At 38.5% G+C, this 17,105-nt stretch overlaps 2 protein-coding genes across 2 annotated transcripts; both read left to right on the forward strand.

Moving 5' to 3' along the window:
• Window positions 1–1,155: 1,155 nt before the first annotated feature.
• Window positions 1,156–3,379, forward strand: LOC119726862. Its single transcript, XM_038198715.1, has 2 exons — window positions 1,156–1,799; window positions 3,304–3,379. The coding sequence occupies exons 1-2, from the start codon at window positions 1,156–1,158 to the stop codon at window positions 3,377–3,379; spliced, it is 720 nt and encodes a 239-aa protein (XP_038054643.1).
• A 3,353-nt stretch (window positions 3,380–6,732) lies between these two features.
• Window positions 6,733–11,908, forward strand: LOC119726863 (E3 ubiquitin-protein ligase TRIM71-like). The gene is made up of 4 exons (XM_038198716.1): window positions 6,733–6,742; window positions 8,894–9,585; window positions 10,291–10,588; window positions 11,748–11,908. The coding sequence occupies exons 1-4, from the start codon at window positions 6,733–6,735 to the stop codon at window positions 11,906–11,908; spliced, it is 1,161 nt and encodes a 386-aa protein (XP_038054644.1).
• Window positions 11,909–17,105: the final 5,197 nt, after the last annotated feature.

A 17,105-nucleotide genomic window follows, 5' to 3' on the forward strand; every position in this document is an offset into this window, starting at 1 on the left:
AGTCTCGCGGTCCTCCTCTTCTGTGATGACTTGGTCGATCCGGTGGCAAAGAGTGCGAACCACGGACCTCTTGTGTGCCAACCGCCTCCTGTCTCCCGACCGCCTCCTGTCGCGCGACCACGCTTGGTCACGTGACGTGTCACGAGAGGGCCTCAACAACACCAGTTGACAAAGACACCGTGATGGTGTCGCAAGCACCTGATATGAGTTCTTGTGATCAAAGTTTCAAAAAGGTATCTTTTATTTAATTGATATAATAATGGGACAGGAAATGAACTTCCATGCTCAACCATATCATCATTTGAAAATTCGAGTACATTTATTTAACTCCAAACCTTTTAATTTAATCTGCTTCATTTGCAGGTTAAAAGTTTGTCTACACCTATCACATCAAGCCCAACAGTGAAAATGGCATCTAATGTTACAGCTCAATCAGTGTTGGAGAAGATTAGTGTGGATCATCTGGAATGCTCCATCTGCACCAACCGTTTCAGGCAACCCAAACTGCTGGACTGTTTGCATAGTTTTTGCCTGCAATGCCTCCAAAAGCTCAGACAGAGCCAAGATCCTAGTGGTACAAAGCTGACATGTCCTCTGTGCAGACGTGAAACCATGTTGAAAGGGTCTGGGGTTGCTGATCTCCCTAATAACTTTGCATTCAGTGCCCTGGTCGATGAAGTTACAATGCAGGAAAAGCTACTGGAAGGTCAAGGGTCAGGGATCAAATGTCAAGCCTGTGATGAGGAGAATAAGGCCACTTCAAGATGCATGAACTGTGATCATTTCCTCTGTCAAGAATGTCAAAAGGCTCATGGGCGTATGACTGTCATGAAATCTCATAAAATCTACACACTGGCTCAACTTCGATCAGGAGAGATTGTCTACAAGAGTAAACTAAGAGAAGAAGTTCCCAAATGCAGCAAGCATCCAGAGCAGAATCTCGATGTCTACTGTAATACATGTGAGCAAGTCATATGTCTCGCATGTACTATTCTTGATCATGGGAATCCAAAACATTCCCTCATCGGCCTATCTGAGGCTTTCAAAAAGTGTAAGAAAAAAGTTGAAGAACTTGTCTCAAAAGTTAATAAGAACAAAACAGAACTGAACACCACCATAGAGAAGACTTGCATTACTCGCAAGAAACTTGACATCATGTTTGCAAACACCAAAAAGAAAATCTCAGAAAAAGCTGACCAAGAGATTGCCACGATCCGGCAGAAGGAGCAAAGACTGTTAGAAGAGACTGACAGGATTTACCAAGAGAGAATCACAACGTTTGATGCAGCTCAAGCTAACAACAGGAAAGAGGTGACACAGACAGAGCACAAGCTGGAGGAGGTTAAACAACTCATGAATCAAGCAAGTTGCTATGAGATTCTTGAACTTCAGCAGAAGCTCTTGCATAACCTCAGTGAATTGACAGGAAAACATCCAAAGCAAGTTTCTGACCAGTTGACCTTCATGGATTTTGAAGAAGATGAGAGGTCACTTGGGAGACTCATTCTGGAAGAAGAGCCAAAGGCTGCAGCAAAGCAATCACCAAGACCTAGAAGATCATGTGTGATGGAGAAATGGAAACTGAAGACTGAAGTCAAGAACTTTGAATTAACAAATGCATTGATAGCACATGTTACAGCACTCTCTAACAATAAACTACTGGCACTCTATGAATCAAAATTCTTGTTTGCAAATACCAGTATTCCTGCCATCTTTACAGTCTCATTGCCCAACAGTCAACCTGAGCCATCTCCTATACCACAAATGCTGCAAATAAACGGCCTCAGTGATGATGTAAGGTGCATTGCAGTCAGCAAGGATGACAAGCTCCTTGTTCTAGATGGTCCAGTGGTCAAGGTTTTTAACAAGCAACATCAGCTCCTCCATCAGTTCACACCAGGTAGAGGGTCAGACAGCCAACCAACATGCCTTGCAGTGGATGACTGTAATCTGATAGCAGTGGGTTACAGAGGCAAGAATGAGATATCTCTACACAACCCAGAAGGATCCCTCATCAGGAGACTGCCTGCTCCAATGATTGGATATTATCTGACAATGTACAATCACCACCTTCTCTACACAAATCAGCCTAACAGAAGGTTGGTATCCCTAGACTACTATGGTACCAGTGTATTCTCAGTAGACATGACCAGCAACATGCAGGTGGGTTACTACCCTAACGGTGTGAGCTGTGACAGTGATGACAGCATCTATGTTGCTGTGTATGGATATCAAACAGGTGATATTCTGCATTACAGTCCTGATGGCAAGTACATTGGATGTGTGATCAAGGGATGTGGTTCTCCACATGGCATCACATTCACATCAAATGGTGATCTGTCAGTGGCTGCAGGAGAAACTGTAAATGTCTATCACCGAGTGTAAGGACAGAACAATTACACTGCGGGGAAAAAAAAATTCTACACCAAAGGAAATTTGCTTGGTAAAACAAACCAACAACACTGAAAAAAAAACATCCAGAATTTATCCAAAATACCTGATGCCTATTTTCACATCTTAAAGATTCATGAAAGCAAATGGAATTATCTGTTTTGCCTCAGTAGAACACCACTTTATGGAATACCCACACAAGTTAAACATAATTACACATTGTTAACTGTGAGCAATCTCTGGAAAACCACTGAAAGAAAGGAAGAATACACATTTTCTTTCTCAAGAAACACCAGGAAATAAAACAACAAGAAGACATTTACATGTAATATTCTCAGAATTTCAGCAAACACAAAGACAATTGTCATGTGTTTACCAAGTGTTAAATTTAACCATGTTCCCTCTCTGAAAAATAAAATGTTCACACATTTTCTACTTAATTTTTGCAATTCATGTGAAAAGGATGCTCATAGTTTTACTGAATATTATAAAATTTAAATGAATGCAAACAAAAATTTGAAGCTACATGAAACAAAAGTAAATACCTAGAAGCAACTGGATATATGTGAATAATCCATTTTTAACCAAACATACAGTGAATTTTAAGGTTAAAATATTTATGATCCCATTCCATATTTAGTCACAGTGATTATGAGTGTCATCTCAAATTCATATTAGTTTCTTTAAATTTACATTTCAGTTGAAAATAAAAACCTTTGATATTTAATGCAAGTTGTATCCTTTTGGTAATTGACATATGTATGTACTTGTAGATGTAGTTAGTAATATGGTTGCATGTTTGTAAATTGAAAAACAATTTTTTGCCTTTCTTCAATGTGAATGTTTGTGAATATTACAAACTAGAAGATACACTTAGAACAATCTTTTAATTTTGGGTCCTTTGTTTTCCAGTTTCTATACATCTGCCATCTACTTTATGTGCGTATGCTTCCTCCAGGAGCGCTTATTTGAATCAAACAGCCTCTAAACAAATACAATTGTTAGTTGGAATACTTGTAACTTGCCAAATTTTTCGAATGACACATCATGACATGATGATGGCAGATTATAATGTACAGCAGTAACAACAGGACAAATGTCAGACTTTGGACCCTAAATGTATATAATGACCTAGTTGTGAAAGGTTCCGTATCATAACAGTTACCGGTAGTAGCTAATGTTAATTTTATAAATAATAGAGATGTTCGGTCTTTAAAAGGAATATACAACATTTGCAAACATTGAAAAATAAAACTACCAAGTTTTTACGAAATACCTTACTAGGACGTTGGTAAATGGCAGTCTAAAGCATCCTGTAAAATTATGGCAGCTGGTGTCAAGTCATTTTCAGGAAAATGGTATTTTTTTATAAATTTCTAACGGTGGTCGGCCGACCACCATTGGAAAAACCTAACTATTTTTCAACTACTGCTCCAAATTTACAATTTTTTTTTCAGTCCAAATTTTGTTTGGTATTGGTTACATGTTCATGAACGGGTGCAGGCCAGCTAGACTGGTTTCCTTATCTTACAATTTTCCGACATCTATAATTGATCCATTTTATCTTAAGTGGAGTCAGGGAGCCAGACTACATAAACAGTTGTGCTTTTCTTGGTTTTTCAAGCATTTTTGAACACAAAACTTCAAACATGTCAATTAAACGATATTTGATCTATTATACTAACCCCTCAAATAGTTAATTTCTGAAAAGCCAATGATGTACATTCCCTTTAAATAACTAATTTTCTCTTGGCTTGGTTGCTTTAGTAAATTAAGATTGAAAAAGAGGGAATTTAAAGAGGGAATTGCATTTATGCAAATTATGAGGTTGGCACCTGGCCTATCAACAGCTTTGAATCAATGTAATTCACGCCTCTGGTGTCACAACAAATTGAATTTATAACTCGCAATATTTATTTGGTCTAACACACCTCTGCTTCTTCTCAGAACTCACTCACTTTTTAGAGACAGTCAATTCACATGGTGTATCTGTAAACTTGTAAGTTAATTGTACCTTCACCGTGCAAGTCTCCTATCACACTAGTCCCATTATAACTGGGGCGCTAGAACTCCTTTTTTGACATTTGGGATGTTGGTCTGTCGTACTAGCGTCCCACAACGGAAATATTGTCAAAGTGACAATTTTAAAGTTCACAACAAAAATCACGCAAAACACTTGACAAAAATACCCTTGAAAGCACCTACTGGCATTTCCACACGTCAAAGACGAAGTAATGGGGCTTCGATAATACTCACAAATATTGTTTGGGTTCAGGCCCGTCAGATTTTTTTCTAATGTCCTGGTGGCGTAACAAGTTCATTTTTATTGGGGAGTAAAAAGTTCATGAAAAGAGCACTCGCCATGAAATGTAGATTTTTTTCTGTGAACACTTGGCCTACGTAAAATCATAAAGGGGGGGGGGGGCCAAATCTGATGATCATGCACACTATTGGACAACAGTGCGAAAATACCCCTCTTACCAACGCCTCGGTGTGTGATTGTTTCAAACAGGCAAACATATTATAGGTAATAATTATTACTATAATTGTCATAATGTGGTTTTTTTTTTTTTGGGGGGGGGGAGAGGGGACGCCCTACTTTTGGGCAGATGCAACCCTCTTTTAATACATGGCTGTTATTGTGAAATAATTTTATGCACAAACATATACATAATGCAAGAAGACTCCTTCCTCGCATTTTCATTAACGATCCTGATTTGGGGCAGCTAGATACCAGTTGAATATGTGAGAAGTGAATTAGTTTCTGAAGGTAATTATTCCATAACTGAATAGGGGGAAGAGCGGGGAGCAATTTGCTCAGTCTGATGTCTCATTCAGAAATAAGTAAAATGTATTTGCTAGGAAACATTAGTCTTTAGGTAAAAAAAAATAGCACTGACAGGTCATCTTTAAACGTGTGTTTGAAAACATGAATTCCTGTTGCTACAAAATGAGCTGAAAGCAGTTTGAATAAAGTTGCAATTTTGTTCAAAGAATTTTACTTGTGTCAAATCTGCACACTTTGTTTCAAAAATGATGGGTTTTTTTTGGGGGGGGAACTAGACAAGTTATGATATAAAGAAATATCTAAATAAAAAAAACCACATCAGCCTTAATATACCAGCAGTAATCTGATTTGAAATTTCCTTTCCCTGGGAAATTCAGAAAATTTGAATTTTTTTCTCCTTATAAACTTCCAATTTTGTCTATTGTATCCTATAACTCTCGCTACCCCCATCCCAAAAAATAAAACCACTTTTTATTTTGCATATGCTACCCTCTTCAGAAAGCTTTTCTGCTGGATTGTTTTTGTAAGCTCTTATCACGGAAAAATAAAACAAAATACACTCCTCAATACCTTCACGGGCCTGAAAAATTACCAGGTGACAATTGACAAATTATAATATATATAATAATAAATTAAAATATTCCATAACTATGTGAGCCAATTCTTTTGGGGCAGTGTTTTATTCAAAAGTGAGCAAATTGATTACTATAGGAAAAATATTATTGAAACCAAACATTTTTTCAAGCTGAAATTTGAAAATCACCTGGGCTGATCACTCCAAAAATAGCACTGGTGACTTCTGATTCTATTTTTGTGGGGCACCGGGGTCATGCTAACACTGACATACTGGGAACCTGCATTGATGTGTGCATAAATTACCAGTACAGTACAAGTATACACCTACACAGACTCCAATAGCTTCTAAAAATAGAACTGGGAATTCACGCACTGTGTGTAATGATTGAGACATTCATGTACATGTACATGTACATAGTGTATTGTATTCACATCCAACGCTGTGTAAACTTCAAACACTGTGCCGTTTTTCAGACGGATACATGCAGTTTCAAATTTTCTGCTAAAACTAACAAAATAACTTCCATTCAGGTAAGTGCATTTTATGTTGTACTGAAATTTCATGGCATTTGTCAAGAATCATGATATAATATGCCAGTATGTGCATGGATCTTACCAAGAGCATATTGTCCGAATGTTCGAATGCAATACATGTATGCTCTTTGCAAAACACTTCCCTGATGATCAGTCTACCTTGAGAGGATACTACAAATATTCCTGATCCTACATTTGAATCTCAACATACATTTGAATATGAAAGTTCAAAAGTTAAACAAAGAACTTGATAAAGTGGGGTTTGAACTGATGGCAAAGTGTTATTTAAATACTGTACTGACACTCTACCAACTGAGCTATCCTGGACCAGGGCCTACAATGTTGGTAGTTCCCAATTTGAAATAGTCTTTGTTCAAGGGGCACTACAGCGTCCTAAAATACCCGCAGTCCCACAACATATTTTGCAAAGGTGTAGCGTCACCATGGAAGCACGTACTGCCATTATTTTTAATTTTATACCATTTAAAAGCTTAGAATCTTTACTTGATCCCTAGTAAGAATTGGTTTGGTTTTCAAAAGGGTTTGAAATTATTCAAAAATAAACACAACCGATTTCAAGGAAAATAAATTATGAACATTTAAATGTGGAATGCTTCATCATGTTCACGATGTGAGGATCTCGTTGCCTGTTTACTTTCTGCATTTCCTTTTCATTTTGATCCAAGTAGACTACACCTTAAAAAAAATTCAAAACAGTGTTCTTTAGGCCAAAAAAAAAAGTCTCCGGTTTCTGGTATGGAGGTTGCCCAAAAAGTGATGCGGCGAAGCGGCTTTTTTTGTTTTTTTTACCTGATTTTTTGCTTCAAATGTGTGCTGATGAATGCAAATGGTGCCCGACTAAACTTAGTGTAAATATATGGGAGTCCAGAGAGGCCACATAAAGCTTATTCTCGACCATAACCCAATCTAAAATCACGTTAAAATTGTGCAGCAGCAGTATTCCAGTCAAACCAGTGAGTTTGGCGGTTTGGGGACATCATCTTTCATTTGCCGACGCGCATGGCTACGGCGATGCGTGCGCATACCAGAAACCGGAGACTTTTTTTTTTTGCCTTATCTGAAGTTCAATGTGTTTTTAATATAAATAAACTCGTTATTTTTTAACATTTGCTTTTGCTGTAATTTTCAGAAATGGATGAATTTGAGGTGTTAGCATTTTATAGCAAATATTGTTACGCTGACAATGTGTTCAAAGATGCTGGAAAAACCAAGCAAAACAATCATGTTCTTGAAGGATGACCCCGCTTAAGATTGAACGGAGCAAATTATAGATGTTGGGGAATGGCAAGTCAGGGAACCAGTCTAGCTGGCTTGCACTCGTTCATGGATGTGTAATCGATTGCAAACAAACTTAAAATGCAGAATAACTAAACTGGGGGTGCATTTTAAAAAAAAACACAGTTTTTTTTCCCATCCTGGTCAGCAGACCAGCGTTTGAAATTGATACAAAATACCACTTTTCTTGACAATATCAGCACATCAGGTGCCATGATTTTACATGATGCTTTAGACTGTCATTCACTAACAGTTCAGCAAGGCCACATTAAATCTTAAAACATGTTAAGCATTCTGCCTTTTGAAAAAAAGGAAGGAGGAGGCCCTTTTTTTCCAAAATGGCTGCCTGACCAATTTTCTAAAACGACCGGCCGGGCTATTTTTTCAGCCAACCAGCAAGCTTTTCTTTTTAAATGGCCGCCACTTGGACTCAGGAAATGACATACCAGCTTTATATGGGCTAGATGCAACAGATTTACAATTTATAATTAAAAAAGAAAAGAAAAAAAGGAAGCGGCCTCTAAAATGGAAACGGGTGGGAATGCTTAGCATCATTTTTTTTTTATTTCAAAACAATTTTGGTAGTTTTGTTTTTTAATGTTTGCAAATGTTGTTTATTCCTATAAACTTTTCTTTTTGCTTTATTTGAACACAAATAATTTGAGAACCCTTTTGAATATCAAACCAATACTTGCCAGGGGTAAAGTTGGGATTCCAAGTTTTAAAAGGCATAACAATGATGGTAGTACGTGCTTCCATGCTGACGCTAGAGCCACGTTGCGGTTGCGGGTATTTTGGGACGTGCTGTAGTCAAAACATTGGAGTTATGTCAATGTATTGAATTAATTACAGAATACATATACCCCAAAACTGTGGAAACAAACATGTTGACAATGTTGGAAATGATTTGTAGGATCATTTTATGTATTGAAGTCAACCTTTGACACTTTCATCCATTCATAGGTTACAAATAAATCCCGATTCTTCAAGAAGTCAAGATGGCATCTAGTGTTACAGCTCAATCAGTGTTGGAGAAGATTAGTGTGGATCATCTGGAATGCTCCATCTGCACCAACCGTTTCAGGCAGCCCAAACTGCTGGACTGTTTGCATAGTTTTTGCCTACAATGCCTCCAAGAGCTCAGACAGAGCCAAGATCCTAGTGGCACAAAGCTGACATGTCCTCTGTGCAGATGTGAAACCATGTTGAAAGGGTCTGGGGTTGCTGATCTCCCTAATAACTTTGCATTCCGTGCCCTGGTGGAGGAAGTTGCAATGCAGGAAAAGCTGCTGGAAGGTCAAGGGTCAGACATCAAATGTCAAAACTGTGATGAGGATAAACGGGCCATTTCGAGATGCATGGACTGTAATAATTTTCTGTGTCAAGAATGTCAAAAGGCTCATGAACGTATGACTTTCATGAAATCTCATAAAATCTACACACTGACTCAACTTCGATCAGGAGAGATTGTCTACAAGAGTAAACTAAGAGAAGAAGTTCCCAAGTGTTGCAAGCATCCAGATCAGAATCTCAATGTCTACTGCAACTCATGTGAGCAAGTCATATGCACAACTTGCTCTGTGCTTGATCATGCAAAACACTCACTTACTGGATTACCTGAGGCAGTAGAAAAATGTAAGAAGAAGGTCACAGAAATGGTCCAAAAAAGTGAGAGCAGAACAAAAGAATTGGGCACCACCATAGAAGAGACATGCAAATCTCAAAAAGAGCTGGAAACCATGTTTGCCAAAACTCAAAAGAAAATCTCCAAAAAGGCTCAACAGGAGATTACAAAGCTCCAACAGGAGATTACAAAGCTCAAACACGAGGTTGCAAAGATCCAAGAGGAGATTACAAAGGTCCAAAAGGAAGAAAAGAAACTGTTAAAAGAGACAGGCATGATTTATAAAGACAAACTCAAAGCTTTTGAAGCTGTTCAAGCAACCAACAGGAAAGAGGTGACACAGACAGAGCACAAGCTGGAGGAGGTCAAACAACTCGTGAATCAAGCAAGTTGCTATGAGATTCTTGAACTTCAACAGAAGCTCTTGCATAACCTCAGTGAATTGACAGGGAGACAGCCACAGCAAGTTCCTGACAATTTGACCTTCATGGACTTTGAAGAAGGTGATAAGTCACTTGGAAGACTCATTTTGGAGGAAGAGCCACAGGCTGCAGCAAAGCAATCACCAAGACCTGGAAGATCATGTGTGAAGGAGAAATGGGAACTGAAGACCGATGTCAAGAACTTTGGATTAACACATACATTGATAGCACAGATTGCAGCACTCTCTGACAATAAAATACTTGTACTATCTGAAAAATATTCAGCAAAAGGAAAGAGTGGTGTACTATTTACAGCATCAATTCCCCCTAGTCATCAGAAACCATCTCCTATCCCACAAAGGCTACAAATCTATGGCCTCACTGATGATGTCAGGTGTATTGCAGTGAGCAAGGATGACAAGCTCCTTGTTCTAGATGGTCGAGTAGTCAAGGTCTTCAACAAGCAACATCAGCTCCTCCATCAGTTCACACCAGGTAGAGGGTACAGCCAACCAACATGCCTTGCAGTGGATGACAGCAATCTGATAGCAGTGGGTTATGCTGGCAAGAAGGAGATATCTCTACACAACCCAGATGGATCCCTCATCAGGAGACTGCCTGCTCCAATGATTGGAGGTTATCTGACAATGTACAATCAGTGCCTTATCTACACAATCTATGGCAACCGAAGCTTATTGTGTCCAGAGGACCAAAGGTTGGTATGTGTAGACTACTATGGTGCCAATGTATTCTCAGTAGACATGACCAGCAACATGCAGGAGGTTGGGCACCCTACTGGTGTGTGCTGTGACAATGATGGCAGCATCTATGTTGCTGTGCATAAAAAGGGGATATATCCAACAGGTGCTATTCTGCATTACAGTCCTGATGGCAAGTACATTGAATGTGCGATCAAGGACTGTGGTCTTCCAAATGGCATCACATTCACATCGGATAGTGATCTGGTAGTGGCTGCAGTAAAGTCAGTGAAAATCTATCATCAAAAAAACGCAACTTATTTTGAAATGAGAAAGATTTTGTACCTCCGTGCACATGAGACAAAAGTAATTACTCAAAAGCAACTGGATGAAATATGTGATTTTGAACTAAAGTGATAGTTTAAAAGTAAATCATATGCAATCCCTTGGTTGTCTCTTTCACAGTATTTTTTTCCGAGTGCCTCATCAAATTAATATTAATTTAATAACAAGCAACCGAGTTGAAAATAAGTAAGATTTGAGGCTTTGCATGGTGAAGATACTAAATAATGAAAGGTTTGCGGAAACACCATGTGCGAATAATTTCTCAACTAAGAGAATGGTTCTGAAAAGAACCAGAGGTATAAACTTGACGTTCCGGTCAGTATGCTCTGACCGTCTTCAGGAGACGGTCAGAGCATACTGACCGGAACGTCAAGTTTATACCTCAAGTTGAAAATGAAAACCTTGTGCATTCTACTGCAATGATACATGGATGTTTGTAATGGATGTGGTTGGTATGATGTACATTTGTAAATTGAAATATTTTTCCTCATATGTGATATGTGATATATTTTTTCTCATATGTGATATGTGCCTTTCTCATATCTACAATAGAAGATGCATTTAGAACATTCTATGAATTTGGGGTTCAGTTTTTCCTGTCCCTATACGTCTGACATCTACGATTTTGTAATCATGAGATGCACTCCTTTATGTGTGCATAATAGATGTTGTGTCTAGGTTTTACTAGATGTACATGACAACGGGTTTAAGAACCAATATAGAAGGCGCCTGCTGAATGATCTCAAGGTCAATTAGACGCAGTCTTGTTTTGCAGAATAATCGTCGAATCTCTCGGATATCATAGATCCTTGCTGTACAAGGGGATATTACATATATAGACTACCTTAGCACCCATCCCGCCTACAATTGAGAACAATTCACAATGCAGTGGGTGTGTGCCAACAAGCGTTTGCCTCAAGACCACAGAAATTCATGCAATTTTTTTAGACTTTTAAAGTTGTGAATTTTCGAAATATCACTGAGCCAAAGTTTTACCCCAAAGTCAGCTTGAATTCCTCCACAGGGTCTTGCTTGTCTATCTGTTTTTGCAGTGTGGTAATGGTGTTCGGTAGTGACTGACCCAATAAGCACCAACCTTAGCCGGTCTGGTGAGCATCATGTGTCACATCTCGGCGTCGCTGACCATGCGGTCTTGGTCCTTCTAGAGGGGGTGTTGGTGTCGGAACCCCAGGAGCTGGAATTATCATCATCGCTTTCGGGGACATGGGCCTGACCAGGGGGGAAGGATAAAACATCACATTTTACTAGTATAATACTGTAATAATGGTCATGCATGTTTATTTTTGTAAGCATTTTTTGCAGAGCTTTTAATGCAGTGTTCACATGTTTAAACATTTAGCCAACATTATACAAAGTCCGCTGCTGACAATGCCAAGGACTCATTTTATTATCTCCTGGATTGGAATCTCCTTGTCATTCCTCGGCAGAGTAGTAACGATTAACTGTTTTTTGCGACTAGAGTCGAATTGAGTCATTTGAAGAAGTGACTCGAGTCGAGTCAAATAATTTTAAAGAAGGGACTCAAGTCTAGTTGAGTCAAGTTATTAGATCAAGAAGGTCGAATTGAGTCGAATCGAGTCGAGTCGAGTTAAATATTTAGCTTTAGCCAATTTGAGTCATGAATATTTGAACACTATAAAGACAAGAGAGAAAGTAATTTGTATCATAACAGTTTCAAGAAGTAAAACTTGGATCCCATCTGGTTTGGCTTAGGGTCTAGAATTGCATTTCGCTGATTGCTGACATCAAAACCTAATTGTGTTATTACAAAACTGTTTTTAATTAGATAAGAATGAAAAGTTTGCATGGTGAAGATAACAGCAGGGTAATAAGTTTGCGGTGGCACAATGTGAAATTATTCCCTTTTGCGAGTATGTGGTGGTTCTGTCCATGATCAGGAGACTTGAATAGAGTTAACCCCAGATTTCCCTCCCCAAAAAACCTGCAATCTGTCTACGACATGGCCGTTTGTTACGAATGTGACACAACAAGCAACTTACAAGTAGATTGTGTTCAGCCATGGGGAAAAGTGTCCTAAACTTCACAATCACACCAAAATAACAAAAACAATGGCTGTTTCAGCAAGTTGCCAAAACAGCCAATAGTTTAGGAGTCATCCAATTTAGAAACTATCCAAACAATTCCACTATATACAGTAAGCTGCATGAGATGCACAAAGCAATGGAAGTAAGGGCAATACTTCTAATTGATGAGCTCAAGTCTTCTAACCTGCAGTCCATCCAGCTTGCCCACCCAGCTGGTCTTCCTAGTCAGGCGACCTTCCCTCCAGGCTGGTAAGACGGAACACTGCATGATCTGGGCACTAGACGTGCAGACGATGACATAGCCTGATGCTTCGCAGCCTTTCGGCATGACTTGGCTGTTCTCCAGCTCAACTGATCACATCCAAAGCAAGACAGAGAAAATGTATTTTTGAAATGGAATTAGCATTGGGGAAGTAAAAATTTGTTACATCTTAGAAGTACCACCAACATTTTTATTTCCCTGCAATGTACATGAAGCCTTAAAGGGAATATACAACACTTGCAAACATCACAAACCCAAAACTACCAAATTATTATGAAAATTATACCTTACTGAACTGTCGTTTTCAAGAAGTGGTATTTTTTTTATCAATTTCCAACACCGGTCGGCCGACCAGCTGTAGGAAAAAATGGCATTTTTTTAAATACTGCCCCCAAGTTACCAATGAGAACTTTTTGATTTCTAACACAAGCCACATTGTTTAGGCCTGAACACTGAATGGCACTGTTTACCTGTGACTTGTTGTAGGTGTCATAGAGTCCCAGCACCGCATCTCTGTTGAACCTTGTCCATGAGACACGGATCTCATGCACCGTCTTGTGAATGAAATCCAAAAATGACAGAGCAATATTAAAAAAAATAAAGAAACAGTAAGTTATTAACAAAGCTGTTGGCAGTGTGTTGAAAGTTTTGTGGAATTGAACTAAATACTCTATTAATTTTGCAGTTGTTTTATTTTGAAATATGGGGTGAAACAAAGTGGATTTATATTTTCTGCTTTTTTATTGTATACTCTGATAGCAGGAGGTCATGGGTTCAAATCCAACCTGAGTAAGCATGTGATTGTTTTATCCAGAGCACTCTCAGATAGCACAGTGCTTATGAAATATAACGTTATTATAAAGAATAGTTGTGCCAGATAATGTTCTGGTGGAATTCTTGAAATGCTTCACATTGAAAAGGAAATTTATTTTGTATTTTCAGAAATGTCAGAAATCAAGGGCAATTATACCCTGGTCAATTGAATGTTTACTTTTGGAGAGAAAAAAATTTACAGGAAGAAAAGAAAATGGGAACCAAAATATGCTGAATTACAGTCGATGTTGTAGTGAGTCCATCACAAGTCCATAGTTCTTTTAATAGCAATGTCAATAATGTTTGAAAATTCCACAAGTGCAAACTCACTCCAAGATATTAATCATTGATTATATCTCCTCAAGTGCTGTTTGTGTTATTTCTATTCTGCAACCACATGCCCTCTTTAAGCTCAGATCAGATTAGTTCTGACCAAGATTTGATGGGTCATATAAGCCCAAGGCTTCAACTCGACCCTCAGTTACAAGCAAGATTACAAGCAAGATCACATGTCCTTTTATTACTAAATCACAAGTCTCTTACAAGTTCAGTCACAGGTAACAGGGGTTGAACAATAACAAAGGAATGCCAACACATTGTAAATGCATTGCAATACCACACATGTGTACATGATATGTATGTCTACTTTGAACTTACAATTCATACAATCATGTATCGAGCTATAGTATGGCGTTGAGGATTTATATTTCTGTCCTGTGAAGGGACGGAATGCCTGAGTTTGTTTTTCCGAAATAAGAAAAAAGCCTGACTTCAGGCTATATCCTGAAAACTTGCATCACTGCCCTGCACCCGATTTCACGAAGCGCTGCGACGCGTCGCAACTCGAGTTACGACGTGTAACATGTCCCAACTCGCGATGCGTCGTATCATCCATTTCACGAAAGTTGCGATGTGTTGAACGCGTCGTAAGTTCCTTGACAACGGCTTAAAACACGTCGCAAGTTACGACATGTCTAGTTGTCATCGCAAAATAAGAAGAGTCCCTTTCTTAGCCATTTTCATGCCATAAATATTACAAAAACGACATTATAATACCGAGGCAATATGTGTAAAGTTGTAAATAGAACATTCATTGAATATTTATGAATTACACTGGAATATTGCAGTTGAAATTTCAAAGTAGCTATACAGTCTACTGAGAGCTTGTTTTCCTTCAAAATTGCATCGCACGATCGCCATTTTGTTTTACGTTTTAACAAATTTTGAGCGGAGATCTGACGACTCTTTGTTGAATATCAGACGACTATTTACTGTACGCTGACTTAATACATAAAACAGTGACCGAGTTGTGCTATAAATACACCTACGACGTGTCGCACTAACGACGTGTTTTGTGAAATGGATCGCAGGACGCGTCGCAGCTGCGATGCATCGTAAGGATACGACGCGTCGCAGCGCTGCGATGCTTCGTTAGTTATGACGAGTTTTATGAAAACGGGTGCTGGCCTTCTTATGCAACCATATACAGATTTAAAATAGACTGACACCACATATTGATGTTGTGTTACCTGTTTATCAGTCTGTGATGTGTAGAGGTGGGCGTGGTTTGATCTCTCTAATCTCAGCATTCATCTCAGCAATGGACCAATCAGCCTACGGAAGGCACAAAATATGAATGAATATTTAAATTTAGTGCTGCATGAACTTAATAATTGGGATGCATGTAGCTTGTTGATAAAAGAGAAAGCTTTAAAAATGTGAGTTTTGGAAATTTTGTAAAGAAGCACTGATGCCGAATCACTGAAACAACTTTAGTTATGATTAATATAACTTAGATAAACTATGCAAGCACAGTGCCGTTGAGTGTAATGTAAAACACCAATTGCACACTTGCTAAAATGTGAATAAATATAAAGAAATTAAACAAAAAACAACCAACAAAACAAAACTAGATTCCAAAACTATCATTGTCGGTTCATTTCATGTACCTCTTTCTTATTAGTTTACTTTTGTCTATACTACAAACTTGAGTTTCCTGACTTACGACATGAGAGCAAAGTAAATGTCATTTGCGATGAAATTCAGCTTCATTCGGCTTCTTTTTATGTTTACTATTCTAATAAACTTGTCGGTCAAATTGTTAATATTAACAGCCTATAGACCTTTGGATCCGTTAGATGTAGAAAACAGTCGCATGCTGTGTTTGATTTTACTCGTACAGCACGTACCAAAGCGCTACATAAGTGGAATCCAGGGACTGCAAATAACTGAACTCAACATCATGTGACATGGTCCGTGTTGATACAGAGGGGCGTATACATACAGTAGATCGCCATCTTTGTTCATTTCTACCATTTCCGTAAGTGACATCAGAATGGGAAGATAGCAGTGGCTCATCTCATGTGTACCTGAAGGTAAGATTTTTATATAGTGGGTCTACCTGTAAGTCTGTCTGTACAACTGATATAAATCAACAGCATCACATTATCTCATATGAAGTACATGTACATGTAAACTCTGTATTTGCCAATTACAAGTGTATACGTATTAACTGGAAATTCAGGTGGATCAATCAAACCTGTTAGAATACAGACATGTGGAATACATGAATCTCTTTGTATTCACGACAGAAATAAGTGACAGGCATTGTTTGTACTTAGATGCAGTCTTACAAAATGCATGTTAGAGCTTTTCAAGCAGAAGATTCGGCAAAGGCGTTGCTTAGTGAATCACAAAATAATAATAAAATACCCCCCCCCCCCAAAAAACACCAACTATGTGAAGGTATAAGTTTATTTTTTGAGGAAATTAGTGCACTTTTCTTAAAGAAGGTGAACTTTTTAAATAAGTCTACATTTTGAAATCTAGGCCAGTTTAAGTACTTAAATATATATATTTTTGGGCACAGACAATATTTGGTTGCAGACTCCTGTCCACCTCCACTCGAACCACCCAGCTGACCCAGGCAAGCTCAGAGGTTGAGTGATAAGACGTCTGCACTAAACAGGAGGTACTGGGTTGGAGTCCCACCTGAGTATTAAACAGTAAGACTGACCTTTTGTATACATGAGCAATTTTACATCATCGGTTACCCCCCCCCCCCCCCATATTTGTAAAGAGGGCCTTTTTTTGGAAACAAGGCCCTTTTTTAAAATTAAAATCAGTGCATTTTTGGTTACCAGCGGCCATTTACGAGTGCCCTTTTTAAAAATTCCGCGCAACCGTCAGCAATTGTTTGTCATTGAAAACTGTTTTACTTGTGACCTACCTTTGTTTGACTTGTAATGAACTTCATAACAACTTACTTGAGATGCAGAAAATGTCCTATA

The sequence above is a fragment of the Patiria miniata genome, unplaced genomic scaffold (genome assembly GCF_015706575.1).
Source record: "Patiria miniata isolate m_02_andy unplaced genomic scaffold, ASM1570657v1 HiC_scaffold_2, whole genome shotgun sequence".
NCBI lineage: Eukaryota > Metazoa > Echinodermata > Asteroidea > Valvatida > Asterinidae > Patiria > Patiria miniata.

Bases quoted from the DNA above. Each gene is read 5' to 3' on its own strand.
- LOC119726862 (XM_038198715.1), top strand. From the start codon at position 1,156: ATGTTTGCAAACACCAAAAAGAAAATCTCAGAAAAAGCTGACCAAGAG. The intron at 1,800-3,303 runs GTGCATTGCAGT...TTTGTTTTCCAG, and splicing joins GGCCTCAGTGATGATGTAAG to TTTCTATACATCTGCCATCT.
- LOC119726863 (XM_038198716.1), top strand. The intron at 9,586-10,290 runs GTGAATCAAGCA...ATGTACAATCAG, and splicing joins TGGAGGAGGTCAAACAACTC to TGCCTTATCTACACAATCTA. The intron at 10,589-11,747 runs GTGATCTGGTAG...GGTGTTCGGTAG, and splicing joins CATCACATTCACATCGGATA to TGACTGACCCAATAAGCACC.